At 41.5% G+C, this 17,827-nt stretch overlaps 1 protein-coding gene across 2 annotated transcripts; it reads left to right on the top strand.

The window, feature by feature from the left end:
* The first annotated feature begins 126 nt into the window (after nucleotides 1–126).
* LOC112221965 (SAM pointed domain-containing Ets transcription factor) lies at nucleotides 127–14,998 on the top strand. 2 transcript variants are annotated; one of them, XM_024384451.2, is made up of 5 exons: nucleotides 127–527; nucleotides 10,063–10,526; nucleotides 12,433–12,630; nucleotides 13,378–13,560; nucleotides 14,110–14,998. In XM_024384451.2, the coding sequence occupies exons 2-5, from the start codon at nucleotides 10,076–10,078 to the stop codon at nucleotides 14,286–14,288; spliced, it is 1,011 nt and encodes a 336-aa protein (XP_024240219.1). In that variant the 5' UTR covers nucleotides 127–527; nucleotides 10,063–10,075; the 3' UTR covers nucleotides 14,289–14,998. The 2 variants fall into 2 exon arrangements, with proteins under 2 accessions (XP_024240219.1, XP_042159803.1); XM_042303869.1 differs by having other exon boundaries at nucleotides 128–527; nucleotides 10,153–10,526.
* The last annotated feature ends 2,829 nt before the right edge of the window (nucleotides 14,999–17,827 follow it).

The raw sequence follows: 17,827 nt of genomic DNA, 5'->3' as shown, positions 1-17,827 counted from the left end.
CCTTTTACAATGAGAAGCCATGCCTGACAGCAAAGAGTTAACTGCCACTCTTCTTAAGAGAGGCGGGAAGTTAGGGATGTCGTCACGGAGTTGCTCATACACCTGTAGCTAGGTAGAACCACATTCATCATACTGTTTACCTAGGTGAAAATAGCTCCTTATAAATATGACCTGAAGTCAATTTGAAGCAAGCATTCCTACGCGCGCACCCTCTGGCATGAATTTGTCAGTATAGTGAGAACTTCATCACAGATAAGGCTGGCTGGCCATGATGACCAACAACCTCGCCTCTAACCCCACGAAGCAGGCCAGCTGAGGACTCTCTCAACTGTCAGAGCAGAAGAAAGCACTCCGACCACCTGATAGTGTTTGAGACACGGCTCCAGGTATTCTGCCCATCTGCACTGTGACTCACTGTGGAACTCTTCGGCACCTGTACAAGAAGTCCATTGACAGACGTGAAGACAGATATCCAGAGTGACAGTCTACCAGCTCAAACACCATCAGCAGCCTGCTCCTCTGACCAGGTATGTCTACGGACACGCCTGGGTTTGGGAAAGATATTGAGGTGGATTTTTTTTAGAATGAAGTGGTAGACTGTCTTGAACTATGCAAGGTGGGGATGATGGAGATGTTGATCAGTATGATTACTATGAGTTATATTATTGAGGATGACATACCATGGAACCAGTTTGATAGGAAGACTTTTAGACAGGGATTTACACTGTAGCAGTGAACTGTCGGAGTGTTGTATCTACCATGCCACTCTTTACAGAAGGGGTCACAGTTGTACTGGACAAAGTGTCATCAAGACACTGATGAAGTATGTTTGAAGGAAACACTGTATTCAGTTTTTCACTCTGTTACTGTTTTTGGCAATTACAAATTCACTCCGATTTTTTTGCAATATCAGAGGTGATTCTCTTTCTTGTGGCATTTTCATGCACCTCGGATATAAAGTTCACGTGATCTGTTTCCTTTTGATACATTGACATTTCTTTGTTTTTCCTTGCATCCATGGAAAGTGCACCAAACTGCTTTTTAGTACGCACAGGTTAATCACACACCTGCAATGTTTTTCAGTTTTAGTAAGCAGGCCCCAAGGGACACCAAACCAGTTCAACAGGTGTAATGAGAGTTTCACCACCCTCTTCTAATGACTGTGTGCCTGAACTTTGTTTGGCGGTTTAGATGACACACACACAGATGCACACACACACACACTGAGAAATTATTTTTTAATGCTAGTAAAGTATCGAGATAAAGAAATAGGTGTGAATTTAAAGTAGCCCTCCCTTTGTTTAATGTGTAGGGGAATGCAATGAGTAATACATGACCAAATATCTTTCATATCGACTGAATGCCTCTGATATCACTTTAGAAATGGTTATCTATCAAGGTGTATTTTTGAACCCAGTGCTTTGTTCTAAAGAAGTATTTAATTCACGTGTATACAATAGTCACAAACACGCACACATACCCACCAGGAAAACAGAGGAATGGAGCGCGATTGTAAGACACTACCTTCTTCATTAGAATGAATATATCTCAATTCTCAAACTATTAAAACATTCATGATTTGTACATGATGTTATACTCAAACAATACTTTCCCTTTATTGAACTATTTCATTATCCATAGAAGGCCCCCACTTTACAGTATTTGGTCCTCTGGCTATTTTAACTTCCCTGTAATAACTCACCAATTATGTTACACTTAGTATTGGAAATGATAAGCAATCAGCCAAAACCCCTCAAGCACTAAATGTAATAAAAACCTAAACGCATTTCCCACTTCATCACACAACTGCACTATACTGCCATTTATACAACTTAGTGCCAATAGCAAGATACAGCACATGTCATACATACATTCTGGTTCTAGTGCACAGAGACACAGCACTTCTCAACAGTCTCAATATTGAATGTATGTACAGTTTTTCATCTGAGCCCTCCTATTTGCTGGATCATTCTATACTATGTGAATACGGCCAGCACAGTATTATGAGCTGTTGCGGTTAAACCAGCACGTCAGAGGATACAATGCCACCTCCACCTCAGCTGTTACTCACACCGTGGATATGGGCTGGGTTATTTATTGTCCACCTTTTGTCTAATATGCTGTGAGGGCAGATACTTTAATTTTGCAATTAACCTCAAATACGTTTTGTTGACCTAAAAAACTTAACCCTGTCAGTGTCCACCAGTACCTGAGCAACCAGCCAAACACCCCACGGCCTCAGTCTAAGTGCTGATTCAGCTGTCATGGATACAGTATTGCATGAAATTGTGGACATTTATATAAATGAACTTACTGTATATTAATGAAATGTTTTTTTTCAATGATTTTGGTGCAAGTACTGTATGTGGTAAATTTTCACAACTCTAAGTACAAAAATCTAAACAGGTCATCAAAATGGCTCATGTGCACAAAATCTCTTTCAATTTGGATACCTGTTCATACCTGCTTTTCAAAACACAATATTCACATTTTTGTATGATTTTCTTTTAATTTGTTGACAATACATTTAACTATCACTTTATCAATCTGCTCAAAACTGCTAACTGCTGAATCAAAATCGCATATCAATTTCCTCCCGAGTGGCGCAGCGGTCTAAGGAACTACATAGCAGTGCTTGAGACGTCACTACATCCTGGGTTCGATCCCAGGCTGTGACACAGCCGGTAGTGACCGGGAGACCCATGAAGCAGCATACAATTGGCCCAGCATTGTCCGGGTTAGAGGAGGGTTTGGCCGGCCGGGATTTCCTTGTCCCATCGCGCTCTAGCGACTCCTTGTGGTGGGCCGGGTGCCTGCAAGCTAACTTCGGTTGCCAGTTGGATGGTGTTTCCTCCAACACATTGGTGCGGCTGCTTTCTGAGTTAAGCGAGCAGTGTGTCAAGAAGCAGTGCGGCTTGGCAGGGTTGTGTTTCAGAGGACGAATGGCTCTCGACCTTCGCCTCACCCAAGTCCGTAGGGGAGATGCAGCGATGGGACAAGACTGTAATTGGATATCACGAAATTGTGGGGAAAAGGGGTTAAAGTACCAACAAAAAAATAAGTGCTGAACACTGTACAATTCTATATTTTTACATCATAAATGTATCAATTGAAATCCATTTATGTTGGAAAGTAAAACCAAATCATATATGGATGTGGCTGTAAATACTACATCATCATCCTCCATCAGCCAGTGTGCTTCAATATTTCAAAGTGGAAAGAGGCACTATGTGCTACCATTTGGAATTATAGTGTGTTGTACAATGCACTGCTATAATACCTGGGTTGTATATAACAATATATTCCACTCATCATCTGAGTATTATTGATACACTGTGAGCTGATTCATTTTGCCAAGGAGAGAGACATGCGATGCTGTTATCAGTTTACTTAGAAAGGTGATCTTCTACAATGTTGCATAGGGCAGAAATGGAATACACAGCACCTTGCTACACATATATACATTTTTACAGTAGCCAACTGCTTTACAATACTCCTACAATACCGTTATATCGGAAAATCTGTTCCACGTATGTACTGTGTAAAGATAATGAAAGTGTAAGACTGACATATTTCTTAACATGGTCTCAACCTGTCATTGGTTTGCAAAAACAAATTGCATGTCAAGTTATAGTCAAATACTATACAGAAAAAAATTTACATTTAAAAATGTGTATCTTGTATTTTTTGCTATTGTATTAAAAGGTAGATAAAATTAGTAAATGGTGAGGCTATCATTATTTTGTCCTGTGTGGCTGAGATGGTAGAGCACAGTGCTTGCTACACCAGTGTTGTGGGTTCGACTCCCACGGGGGACAAGTTACAAAAAGTATGAAAAATGTATGCACTCACTACTGTAAATCACTCTGGATAAGAGTGTCTGCTAAATGATGTAAATGTAAATTTGATGTATTGATGGCAAAACAAAATGTTCTTATGGTATTTAAACGAAAATCAAATCATCATGTTTATTGGTTGCATACACATATTTAGCAGATGTTATTGCGAGTGTAGAGAAATGCTTGTGAATATAATGTGAGAAATAACACACACACACACACACACACACACAAAATAATACTGCAAAGTTGCTTAGAAGCCAGGAACCAGGCGACCATGTCTATCAGTGCCATGTTATTTTTATGAACTCTAATCAAGAGTTCTGAACATAAGAATGGGGACATTACAAGTGAATCAGTTTAGAGTTTTGTAGTTTTGAAAATACACCACTTACATCTGAAAAATGTGCCAAAGTGATTGAAAATAACTGATATACAGTGCCTTCAGAAAGTATTCAGACCCCTTGACTTTTTTCACATTTGTTACATTACAGCTTTATTCTAGAATTGATTTTTTTTTAAATTCCTCACCAATCTACACACAAAATTGGCAGCGATTACAGCCTTGAGTCTTCTTTGGTATGATGCTACGAGCTTGGCACACCTGTATTTGGGGAGTTTCTCCCATTCTTCTCTGCAGATTCTCTCAATCTCTGTCAGGTTGGATGGGGAGCGTCGATGCAACGCTATTTTCGGGTCTCTCCTCACCTGTCTGATCGGGTCGTTGTCCTGTTGGAAGGTGAACCTTCCAGGTTTCCTCCAGATGTGACACTTAATCTTGATTTCATCAGACCAGAGAATCTTGTTTCTCATGGTTTGAGAGTCTTAAGGTGCCTTTTGGCAAACTCCAAGTGGGCTGTCATGTGCCTTTTACTGAGGAGTGGCTTCCATCTGGCCAATCTACCATAAAGGCCTGATTGGTGGAGTACTGCAGAGATGGTTGTCCTTCTGGAAGGTTTTGGTACCCTTCCCCAGATCTGTGCCTTGACACAATCCTGTCTCGGTGCTCTAAGGACAATTCCTTTGACCTCATGGCTTGGTTTTTGCTCTGACATGCACTGTCAACTGTGGGACCTTAGATAGACAGGAGTGCGACTTTCCAAATCATGTCCAATCAATTGAATATACCACAGATGGACTCCAATCAAGTTGTAGAAACATCTCAAGGATGATCAATGGAAAAAGGATGCGCCTGAGCTCAATTTCAAGTCTCATAGCAAAGGGTTTGAATACTTATGCAAATAAGGTATTTCTGTTTTAAATTCTTTATAAATTTGTAAACATTTCTAAAAATCTGTTTTCACTTTGTCATTATGGGGCATTGTGTGTAGATTGATGAGGACAAAAATGTATTTCATCCATTTTAGAATGAGGCTGTAACAACAAAATGTGGAAAAAGTCAAGGGGTCTAAATACTTTCCGAATGCACTGTATTCCCATTGATTCTTGAAGAATATAACTTAGAAATGTCTCATGAGTTTACCCCATCCGAACCCAAAATATCAGCTTGTTTTAATCAAATGTGTGTAAACAATGTAAAGGTAAACAAGTGCTGTATAGCCTCAAAACATGGTTAACATTGTTATTTTGATATCATGGATGGTCAGTCCTTGCATCCATAGCTCTGTCTATGAGTTTGAAAGTGTTTACATTCCTCCAGGCCCATCCCTCAGTTTAAAAAGGCTCCCATGCTGAGGTCTGTCCAACGCTGGTCCGACCAAGCTGACTCCACACTCTAAGACTGCTTCCATCACGTGGACTGGGATATGTTTCGTATTGCGTCAGATAACAACATTGACGAATACGCTGATTCGGTGTGCGAGTTCATTAGAACGTGCGTTGAAGATGTCGTTCCCATAGCAACGATTAAAACATTCCCTAACCAGAAACCGTGGATTGATGGCAGCATTCGCGTGAAACTGAAAGCGCGAACCACTGCTTTTAATCAGGGCAAGGTGTCTGGTAACATGACCGAATACAAACAGTGCAGCTATTCCCTCCGCAAGGCTATCAAACAAGCTAAGCGTCAGTACAGAGACAAAGTAGAATCTCAATTCAACGGCTCAGACACAAGAGGCATATGGCAGGGTCTACAGTGAATCACGGACTACAGGAAGAAATCCAGCCCAGTCACGGACCAGGATGTCTTGCTCCCAGGCAGACTAAATAACTTTTTTGCCCGCTTTGAGGACAATACAGTGCCACTGACACGGCCTGCAACGAAAACATGCGGTCTCTCCTTCACTGCAGCCGAGGTGTGTAAGACATTTAAACGTGTTAACCCTCGCAAGGCTGCAGGCCCAGACGGCATCCCCAGCCGCGACCTCAGAGCATGCGCAGACCAGCTGGCCGGTGTGTTTACGGACATATTCAATCAATCCCTATACCAGTCTGCCGTTCCCACATGCTTCAAGAGGGCCACCATTGTTCCTGTTCCCAAGAAAGCTAAGGTAACTGAGCTGAACGACTACCGCCCGTAGCACTCACTTCCGTCATCATGAAGTGCTTTGAGAGACTAGTCAAGGACCATATCACCTCCACCCTACCTGACACCCTAGACCCACTCCAATTTGCTTACCGCCCAAATAGGTCCACAGACGATGCAATCTCAACCACACTGCACACTGCCCTAACCCATCTGGACAAGAGGAATACCTATGTGAGAATGCTGTTCATCGACTACAGCTCGGCATTCAACACCATAGTACCCTCCAAGCTCGTCATCAAGCTTGAGACCCTGGGTCTCGACCCCGCCCTGTGCAACTGGGTACTGGACTTCCTGACGGGCCGCCCCCAGGTGGTGAGGGTAGGCAACAACATCTCCTCCCCGCTGATCCTCAACACTGGGGCCCCACAAGGGTGCGTTCTGAGCCCTCTCCTGTACTCCCTGTTCACCCACGACTGCGTGGCCACGCACGCCTCCAACTCAATCATCAAGTTTGCGGACGACACAACAGTGGTAGGCTTGATTACCAACAACGACGAGACGACCTACAGGGAGGAGGTGAGGGCCCTCGGAGTGTGGTGTCAGGAAAATAACCTCACACTCAACGTCAACAAAACTAAGGAGATGATTGTGGACTTCAGGAAACAGCAGAGGGAACACCCCCTATCCACATCGATGGAACAGTAGTGGAGAGGGTAGCAAGTTTTAAGTTCCTCGGCATACACATCACAGACAAACTGAATTGGTCCACTCACACAGACAGCATCGTGAAGAAGGTGCAGCAGCGCCTCTTCAACCTCAGGAGGCTGAAGAAATTCGGCTTGTCACCAAAAGCACTCACAAACTTCTACAGATGCACAATCGAGAGCATCCTGGCGGGCTGTATCACCGCCTGGTACGGCAACTGCTCTGCCCTCAACCGTAAGGCTCTCCAGAGGGTAGTGAGGTCTGCACAACGCATCACCGGGGGCAAACTACCTGCCCTCCAGGACACCTGCACCACCCAAGGAAGGCCATAAAGATCATCAAGGACATCAACCACCCGAGCCACTGCCTGTTCACCCCGCTATCATCCAGAAGGCGAGGTCAGTAGAGGTGCATCAAAGCTGGGACCGAGAGACTGAAAAACAGCTTCTATCTCAAGGCCATCAGACTGTTAAACAGCCACCACTAATATTGAGTGGCTGCTGCCAACACACTGACACTGACTCAACTCCAGCCACTCTAATAATGGGAATTGATGGGAAATGATGTAAATATATCACTAGCCACTTTAAACAATGCTACCTTATATAATGTTACTTATCCTACATTATTCATCTCATATGCATACGTATATACTGTACTCTATATCATCGACTGCATCCTTATGTAATACATGTATCACTAGCCACTTTAACTATGCCACTTTGTTTACATACTCATCTCATGTGTATATACTGTACTCGATACCATCTACTGTATCTTGCCTATGCTGCTCTGTACCATCACTCATTCATATATCCTTATGTATATATTCTTTATCCCCTTACACTGTGTATAAGACAGTAGTTTTGGAATTGTTAGTTAGATTAATTGTTGGTTATTACTGCATTGTCGGAACTAGAAGCACAAGCATTTCGCTACACTCGCATTAACATCTGCTAACCATGTGTATGTGACAAATAAAATTTGATTTGATTTGATTTGAAAAAACAACCAAAACAGAGGGCAGGTGACGCTGGGTCAGTATCCGAAAAGTTGCTGGTTCAATTTCCAGAGCTGACTAGGTGAAAAATCTGTTGATGTGTTCTTGAACAACGCACTTAACCCTAATTCATCTGGATAAGAGTGTCTGCTAAAATGTAAATAACAATTTACGTATTTTCATCAAAAACATTATTTTAATGAATTTATTCATACTATTTCATCCTTCCACGATATATAGTACCGACACAAATCTAAGGTTGCTAGCCAAGCCGGCTGGTCGTTTGTTCTTTCGGGTCGGTTGCCAGAGACGCGACCCGGTCTTAAATCGTTTTGTTCTGTATCTGGACGTGACCCAGTCCTTCGTTCTATTGTCAATGTTCTTATTGCTAGCTGTGCAACTACGGCTAATTTACAGTCACGTCAAACGGTGCTGTCAGAATAACAGCAAAGTAGCTGCATTTGCGTTTGTTTAAGGTGTTTTCTAGTGAAATTTATTTGGATACATCCATAACAATGAGGTAATGATGTGCGATTTCGTCTGGCATAGAAAATGTGCACTCTCCTCAGGACACTGTTGTTCAGAGGACCTTGCCAACAACACAGCTAACACAATCACTTCAAACTAAAGCTGGAAAGACTGCAAACGGGCTGCATTTCGTTTAGTTTGACCTGTTTTCTATTGACATTTGCATACATCCATAAAGATAATGCCAGCAGATTCATGATTTTGACTGTCTGCGAAAAGCTGTCTGCCTGTCTGTCTGGTTAAGACACTTTCATTACTATGGGACAGCTGTAGATCGAAGTTGAATATTGAAACAATGTTGCAAATGTCGGAGAGACAGACAAGTAAGGTTTATACAAATCTCCACTGTTGGGAACTAAATGTTAGCCTAAAAGAAATGTGAGATAATGTCTAGATGCTTTTTATAGTGGAGATCAAGTTTATAAATTGCCTGCCTGGGCTGATGAGACAGTGGATTGCCCAGTCAGATGGAACAGAGTAAATAGGCATTTTAACATTATAGATTTAGCCAGTGGTAATTTGTGGAATAGACACCATCTGGAATGCATTTTTAACCAACAGCATTCAGGATTAGACCCACCCGTTGTATAATCTCACAGAACCAACTATCAAACTAACTGTCATTTGTCACTTGTAGCGTTAGGGTAAAGCCCATTTATGCTTGATCTGTAAATGTGGTCTCAGGCTCCATGTGGAGGATGTGACGTAATCGGAGCCTCGGAGGCACGAAGAGGCCAAATTGAGCTACTTACTGCATCGCTGTGCACCTCCCAAATTTTGTAACAATGTACAGGGCTCCTTATAGCTCCGCACTGACATGATTGGTTGACAGTAGAACACAAACCCACTTCCTTGACAACTTCCCTCACTTCTGCTCCGCGAAGCACTTAAAGTATGAATGCCTTGACTTCTGCAGAGGCCATGTCCCTGTAAATCCTGCACGGCCAGTACAGATGTTGGATTGACCAAGCAGCGTCTGCATTGGTTGTGCAGCAACTTTCAGGGTTTCTGTAGCTCTGACTATAGGGGAAGAGGTTACTGATAACATGACAAAAAGCAAACCCTTTGAAATTCTTACACACCGTACTCAAACGTGCTACTCTACATAATGAAGTGTTGTTTTTATGAAAATAGATTGGTTAATTCAACATTTCAAAGAAAGTACCAACAGAACAAACAACATTAATGAAATGTCATGTTTGCTTTCGGATTACTACTGTTTCATATTTTGACATTTGGATATGGTTTCAATGAAGCATTAAGACAACACTGTCTGAGGGAAAAGCTTGCCATGTGAATTGAAAAGGAAAATAAGCCAGTCAAACAAAGTGACTAGAAAATTGTAATTAGAAAGTGTCACTCATGGATGACATGATTTTTTTCACCAGACAGGAAAAAAAAAAACTTTTCTTACACCTGACATTTGCTATGTCGATATGTGAACAGTTTGCCATCAAGTTCGCTATTGTTTTGAGACCTTTCGGGAAAGGGTCTTTTTGTGTATCCAGTATAAATCCCTTTATATAACATGCATGATGAAAGTCTTCCTTTCTGATCTCCAGTACTTTTGAAGCTATGGGGAGTCCAGGCTGTGACCGCGTGGGGAGCACAGTGCCCCTTCCCCTGATGAGTTTCAATGACTACCCCTACAGTGTGTCTGGTCTGAGGGCCTGGGAGGAGGAAGACACCAAGCCGCCCCGTGGACTGATAAGTGTGCCTAAACACACCGCTCCTGAACGCAGCCTGCAAGGGGTGTTCCTGCCCTGCTCTGACATGCTCCTCACTGAAGACAGCTTGTGGCTGTTGAAGAAGAAAGAGGCAGCACCCCCTGAGCCCCCCTGTAAGCCCTTGGAGCAGTGCCCTGTCATCGACAGCCAGGGCCTGGGGGTGGGCCTGGGATTGGAGGTCCCCTCTGGGCTAGAGGGACAGGTGGAGGAACGCTGTCTGGAGCAGGTTCAGAGCATTGTGTTGGGAGAAGTAATGAAGGACATAGAGACCGCCTGCAAGCTGCTCAACATTACCCCAGGTAGGAAAACTGTTTAACTACCAAGTTATTGTGTGCCTGTAATTTGTTACCATATTGTTACCATGGTATTACAGTTATTATTACTGTTATTACTGTGCTGTAAACTATGCTACTGTTTCATACAGTGCCTTCGGAAAGTATTCAGACCCCTTGACTTATTACATGTTTTGTTACGTTACAGCCTTATTCTAAAATGGATATAAAAAATTTAAATCCTCAGAAATCTACACACAATACCACCATAATGACAAAGTGAAAATTTAGGTTTTTGCAAATGTATTAAAAATGAAAAACAGAAATACCTTCTTTACATGAGTATTCCGACCCTTCGCTATGAGATCAATTGATTGGACATGATTTGGAAAGGCACACACCTGTCTATATAAGGTCCCACAGTTGACAGTGCATGTCAGAGCAAAAACCATGATGTCAAAGGAATTGTCCGGAGAGCTCTGAGACAGGATTGTGTCGAGGCACATATCTGGGGAAGGGTACCAAATAAACTATGCAGCATTGAAGGTCCCCAAGAACACAGTGGCCTCCATCATTCTAAAATGGAAGAAGTTTGGAACCACCAAGACTCTTCCCAGAGCTGGCCGCCCAGCCAAACTGAGCAATCGGGTGCGATGGGCCTTGGTCAGGAAAGTGACCAAGAACCCGATTGGTTCAGTGAAGCATGGTGGTGGCAGCATCATGCTGTGGGGATGTTTTTCAGTTGCAGGGACTGGGAGAGTAGTCAGGGTCGAGGCAAAGATGAACGGAGAGAGATCCTTGATGAAAACCTGCTCCAGAGCACTCAGGACCTCAGACTGTTGTGAAGGTTCACCTTCCAACAGGACAACAACCCAGACAGGACAAGCACACAGCCAAGACAACGCAGTAGTGGCTTCGTGACAAGTCTCTGAATGTCCTCGAGTGGCCCAGCCAGAACCCGGACTTGAACCTGATCGAACATCTCTGGAGAGACCTGAAAATAACTGTGCAGCAATGCTCCCCATCCAACCTGACAGAGATTGAGAGGATCTGCAGAGAATAATGGGAGAAACTCCCAACATACAGGTGTGCCAAGCTTGTAGCGTCATACCCAAGAAGACTTGAGGCTGTAATTGCTGCCAAAGGTGCTTCAACAAAGTATTGAGTAAAGGGTCTGAATACTTATGTAAATGTGATATTTATGTGTTTTTTTGTTTCTGTTTTTGATTTGTAATTATTGAGCATTGTGGGTAGATTAATACAGATTTTAAAAACGATTGAATCAATTTTAGGATAAGGCTGTAACCTACCAAAATGTGAAAAAAGTCAAGGGGTCTGAATAGTCTCCAAAAGGGATAGACCTCATGTCTCTATCAGTCTCAGGGTCTGTCATGTTCACCACAGTTAAACATGTGATCTGTCACTGTCTGTAGAATGACTAGAATAAGGATAAAAGAGTACTGAGAAAAGTCTCACAGTTGAAACACCCCATTATCCACTGTCAGATCTTTCTTATAAGGAAAGCAAACAAAACAGTAAAGGTCACCATTCACTGTAGGGTGCCCTTTTTTATGCGACATTGCGACTTCTATGCTAATAATATATTATTATTATCACTGCATTGTTGGGAAAGAGCTCTCAAGGTAAGGATTTTACTGTACTATTTTACACCTGTTGTATGCTGTGCACGTGGCGAATAAACTTCAAAACTTGAATAATCTCTGAAACTTGAAACTTTAATACCACTGACGCTGGGCTAAGCCCAATGACAGAAGTGTCTGGGGCCTCTCCGCCCTGTGCAAATGCCTCTGTTGACAATTCATAATTTCACACGCCTCATTTCACATGCTCACTCACTCACTACTTGTCATAGGGAAGACAAATATCAGTTCAGAAATTGCATACAGTACAATGTACCTCATCGCCTCTGCAGAACCCATGGAGTGGAACTGTGGGAACGTCCAGAAGTGGCTGCTGTGGACAGAGCACCTGTACAGACTACCCCAGGTGGGAAAGGTGTTCCAGGAGCTCAGTGGGAAGGACCTGTGCTCCATGACAGAGGAGGACTTCAGGCAGCGCTCAATGCAATGTGGAGACCTGCTGTTTGCTCACCTGGACATCTGGAGATCAGGTAACTGACAACCTTGAACGGATCTGTTAATCAGACTGTGGTATATATACACTGAGTGTACACAACATTAGGAACACCTTCCTAATATTGAGTTGCACCCTCTTTTGCCCTCAGAACAGCCTCAATTCGCTGGGGCATTGACTCTACAAGGTGTTGAAAACGTTCCACAGGGATGCTGGCCCATGTTGACTCCAATGCTTCCCACACTTGTGTCAAGTTGGCTGGATGTCCTTTGGGTGGTGTGCCATTCCTGATACACATGGGAAACTGTTGAGTGTGAAAAACCCAGCAGCATTGCAGTTCTTGACACACTGAAACTGGTGCACCTGGCACCTACTACCATACCCCGTTCAAAGACACTTAAATATTTTGTCTTGCCCATTCACCCTCTGAGTGGCACACATCCACAATCCATGTTTCAATTGTATCAAGGCTTAAAAATACTTATTTAACCTGTCTCCTCCCCTTTATCTACACTGATTGAAGTGGACTTAAAAAGTGACATCAATAAGGGATCATAGCTTTCACCTGGATTCACCTGGTCAGTCTATGGCATGGAAAGAGCAGGTGTTCTTAATGTTTTGTACACTTATATTATAATATGGCATATATTTAATTTATGGTGTGCGTAATTCCATAGAAAATTATTGAATGTTTAATAGCCACAAGCCAAATGAGTACTTGGCTCATTCACTATATAGATTGTATTGTAGTTTTCAGATATTTTCAATGTTGTTTTTGTCACAGCTGCGTGCATGAAGGAGTGCTGCACACCAGGAGATACCAAGTTACATAGTGCTGAGGAGACGTGTCCAGAGGCTGACTCATCCTGCTCAAGCCAGCCCATCCACCTGTGGCAGTTCCTTAGACAGCTGCTCCTCAAGCCACACAACTATGGACGCTGCATCCGCTGGCTCAACAAGGAGAAAGGTTAGTGGGCAGGGGAAAGAGGGGGGAGTGCAGACAGGTGTATGGTGTACATTTTAGCCTGAAATTTCAGCCTGTTCAGGTGGGATAGTTTTTGGCCCAGATCATGACATCACAATCTGATCGGATTATGCTGACCAATGACCAGTCATCTTTTATTTCGCATATGATTCCTCCTAATTTGAAAGGGTAGGCTCTAGATTCAAGACGGTCCGATGCGCCAATCAGGGCAGTGTATGTAAATATATTTAAATTCCTATAAACACGCCCACAGGATCAGACTGAGCATTTCAATGGCAAAAGCTTATTTTTATGAAATAGACACACACAGTAATTTATTAGAAATATAGTGATGATTTAAAAGCTAAAATAAAAAGACTGGATAGGGGCTTTAAAGCTGAGGGTGTCCTAAAATGTACACTGTAAGGGTGAGAACATTTGGCCATGTGAACTGACTTGGGTTATTCAACATTTGGGGCTTATTGTCCATTGGTTGCTGAAAAAAGTGAAATGTTCCATCTCTTGCATTTTATTTTTCCTTTGAATCATCAGGTATCTTCAAAATCGAAAACTCGGCTTATGTAGCCAGGTTATGGGGCCTCAGAAAGAATCGTCCAGCTATGAACTACGACAAGCTGAGTCGCTCTATCCGGCAGTACTACAAGAAGGGCATCATCCGCAAGCCTGATGTGTCCCAGAGACTGGTCTATCAGTTTGTCCACCCTGTATGAAGCTGTTGAGCAGCCAGCCAGAAGAGGAGAACACAAGTGGTGATGACTGGTGACAACTAACCGAAAAGAAGCCTCTAACTGCTGTTTTAGCTCCAGCATTAACAATGCACTGCATAGACTGCCTCCTGCATTGTGCACTCCTGCCTAATTTCAATATTCTTATGTGTAACCTGATTGCATATGGGAATTTATTGTCACATTGCATTAGATATGTAATGTTTTACATTTCCAATATTGTTGAAATAATTGTAATATTAATTGTCCAATATTTCATTTTCACAAATATCAATTCCATGTTTGTATACTTTTTCTCTTAATCACCAGCTACTATTTATTTCTTCATTTGTAATGGTTGCTCTTTTTAGTGCCATTTACATTTCAACTTGTCCCTCCTTACAACCCATAGCACTTACAAATGTTACATTTTACATAATTAGTTCTCTGAAGCTTGCTTTGGAAACTACAGTGGACTAAGCTATGGTGAGTATATAATGTACTATAGAATGGATTGAATATGTTCACTGCTGATCTCTAGTAGCAGTCCGATGTTAAGGCCACTTCATAGGTCACAGTCACAGCTGTTTACCCCATACAGTAGGGCCAATTATGATCCTGATGTAGATTTGTAATATCACAGATCTCATTGAATTGAAATGATTTGACTCCGGTGCCCATTCCCTGGCAGAAGAATACAGTCTAATAGGAATGAGTGAATACAGTGAACTACTGTAATATAAGCATTTCAATACCACTGCCACATTTCAAGTGCTAGGAACTGTATGTAGAGTCCAACACCTGTGTCAGAGATTTAGTGATTGGATACATACAAATGTTGGAATATAATATTGAATATTTATAATGACAATGTGTAAGAATGTGTTTAAGTACTGAATGTGTTTAAAACAAAGCAGCCTTTTTTCATCAAGCACCCTAAGACTACAATCATAGCATATGATAACCCATAATGCACAGTCAAAATCCATCCAAAAAACACACACAGGACACAAAACATTTTGTTTGTATTCTCAACAAACTTGTTTTCCCCTTTCAAACCAATATTGTAATATTGACACCATCACAACAACTTTGATTCAGAATATCATCCTTATTATCATAATCATAATGATCTTTATGCATATTTAAATTAACCTTGTGTTACATTAAGATGAACAGGCACTACACCAGTTAGGAGATCAAATTACATCACTAACTATAAACATACACACATCTGCTAATACAGGGGTTTCACAACATGAGCCGTGTCCCCCTTGTGTGCATAAGGAAGAGAAAAATCAACATTAAAAAAGCATTTACATATACACCGTTTTTACTGCCTCAATGTAGTTAGGTTTAATTTCCAACTCAACACAGTTGTACAGTTACAATAGAATAAAATCCTTAAATTACATCATCATATACAAGTCTGACAGCGTGGGGTAACATCACGCTCTTATATGGTACATTGACAATTCCATTGCGATGCAATTCATACGATATGGTACCTATTACTTAATATGCTTTCCATTGCTGTTATTTTGTTGTAACACATTTGCATGTATGATACTACATTTTGTCTTAGTATTTGATCACTTGCATTTTTTTATTATTATTTTATTTACAATTACACAACTCATACACGCTGAATGATAAAGATTTTTGTTTCCCCAAAAATATCTACCCGAGGTGTGTGTGTGTGTAAAGGCTATAAGATCATTTGATGATATTAGTTATTTTTGCTGGGCAGTTTACACTAAGATACATCATTTGTGAGCTGGTGATGTGTTCTCTCAACAGTGATACCAAGACCTGGTGAAATCTCCTCTGAAGCCATAACCAAAACACATCTTGCCAATATAATAATGTTCTATGACATCAAACTTGAGGCGGTTTAACCTCATGTTCATGACCCCTGTTCTGTGCAAAGCTTTCTGCTCTCACAATATTATTGCATGCCTGATTTAGATAGCCCACCATTGGCAAAAATATTTGAATCGGATAAACATCTGATAAACTAGATTTGTCAGCAAGTACTGTAATATTTTCTGTATATACAGTATGTGCATTTAAAGCAGGGGCTGAGTTAGGTGTGAGCATGTGAAGTATACTACCATGAGCAATCTAAAGTAGAGTTAATTACTTCTGTCAAAGAAATGATTTCTGATATACTGTAGTCACTGTGGTATGCTCTTGTCTTCCCCCCTGTGGATCAACTATTGAATGATCAAATAAATACTGAGACAACAGGTAGCAGTTAGTTGCATGACAGGGTTATGTGATAGTTGAGTTATTGCATGAGGAAAGAGTTTTATGTATTTCAGATTTCGGTCATTCTTTGGCTCAGTAGGGGGCCGATTCCGACCCGAGTTAAGTGGCGTAAATGGAACATAGTCCCTTTTAATGAACTTTTATCCCTATGCTTGTACTGACCTTGAATTTAAGCATGCGAATAGCATGCTATTCACCTGCTATGCGTTCGGGGTAGAGATCTAAGAAACGAAGGCGTGACGGAGGTTTGTCTACAGATACGCCGTATTCTGACCGTGACCTAATTCCCTAATAATTCCACTACCTTGACACTGTAGCGAATCTGCCGGTTCCAATTGGAAAAAGCATCCATTTTTTTCTTATATAGAAATAACAGCATTATCCATGCACTGCAATGTTTCAATTGATAAGAGCTATTGATAAGAGCTAGGTAAATGAGTAATCTGTTTGGAGAAGGGGATTATAAATACACATAGCAGTTGTTTGAGATGATTTTTCCTTATAATCCCAGGAGACGAATGTGAAACCAGTCATATGGAAGCAAACTGAAAATCATATCAACATGACATGTATTGCGGCCTCTTTTCCGCAGTGAAATAGGCCATAAATAACTTTGCCATTATTTAGAATTTTAATTGTGTGCCCTCATCATTTGCGTGGATGAAATTTGGAGACCCAAGATATAGGCTTCTGTAGGGCTGAACCTGGCTAGTTGATGTTTGTGCATTTGAATGTTTTAATTATATACCCAGGTTTTTCTCCTTTTTATTTTACCATTTGAATCATGTTAAATATTAGCCAATATCGGGATCCACCGTCAGTAATACCCACATACATTTATAAAACAGTCACTTTAGTGTCAATAAAAAAAAAAAATGTAGTTTACATTTTGCATCCTTCTATTCTATTCTGTTTACCTTTCTTTCCTCTGTCACCTCTGTGTAGTTGTTGCTGAGGGTTGCTAGCATTAGTGGATCATATTAGGCTAACGTTGTGCAATAATGTGGGACATGTAGCATACTGGAATCATTCTGGAACTCAGACCACACGGTTCACAACGACTGGACCATCGTTGTCCAACAGTTCCATGATTAGGACTAGATTATTGTTCAACCCTCATACACCTTCCACTAATTCATGGAACCCTCATACACCTTCCACTAATTCATGGCAAATTCATGGATTGAATTTGAATATGATAACTTTCAGGATAATTCAAACCACTCTATTTTTTATTCATCAATATATTTCATGCATAAAGGCTTTCCAAACCT

This window comes from Oncorhynchus tshawytscha, linkage group LG22, assembly GCF_018296145.1.
Source record: "Oncorhynchus tshawytscha isolate Ot180627B linkage group LG22, Otsh_v2.0, whole genome shotgun sequence".
In the NCBI taxonomy this organism is placed as follows: Eukaryota; Metazoa; Chordata; class Actinopteri; order Salmoniformes; family Salmonidae; genus Oncorhynchus; species Oncorhynchus tshawytscha.
Note: the sequence above shows the minus strand (reverse complement) of the source record. Positions and strands in the feature narration are given on the sequence as shown.

Bases quoted from the DNA above. Each gene is read 5' to 3' on its own strand.
- LOC112221965 (XM_024384451.2), top strand. From the start codon at position 10,076: ATGGGGAGTCCAGGCTGTGACCGCGTGGGGAGCACAGTGCCCCTTCCC. The intron at 12,631-13,377 runs GTAACTGACAAC...TTTTTGTCACAG, and splicing joins CCTGGACATCTGGAGATCAG to CTGCGTGCATGAAGGAGTGC. The intron at 13,561-14,109 runs GTTAGTGGGCAG...TTGAATCATCAG, and splicing joins CTGGCTCAACAAGGAGAAAG to GTATCTTCAAAATCGAAAAC.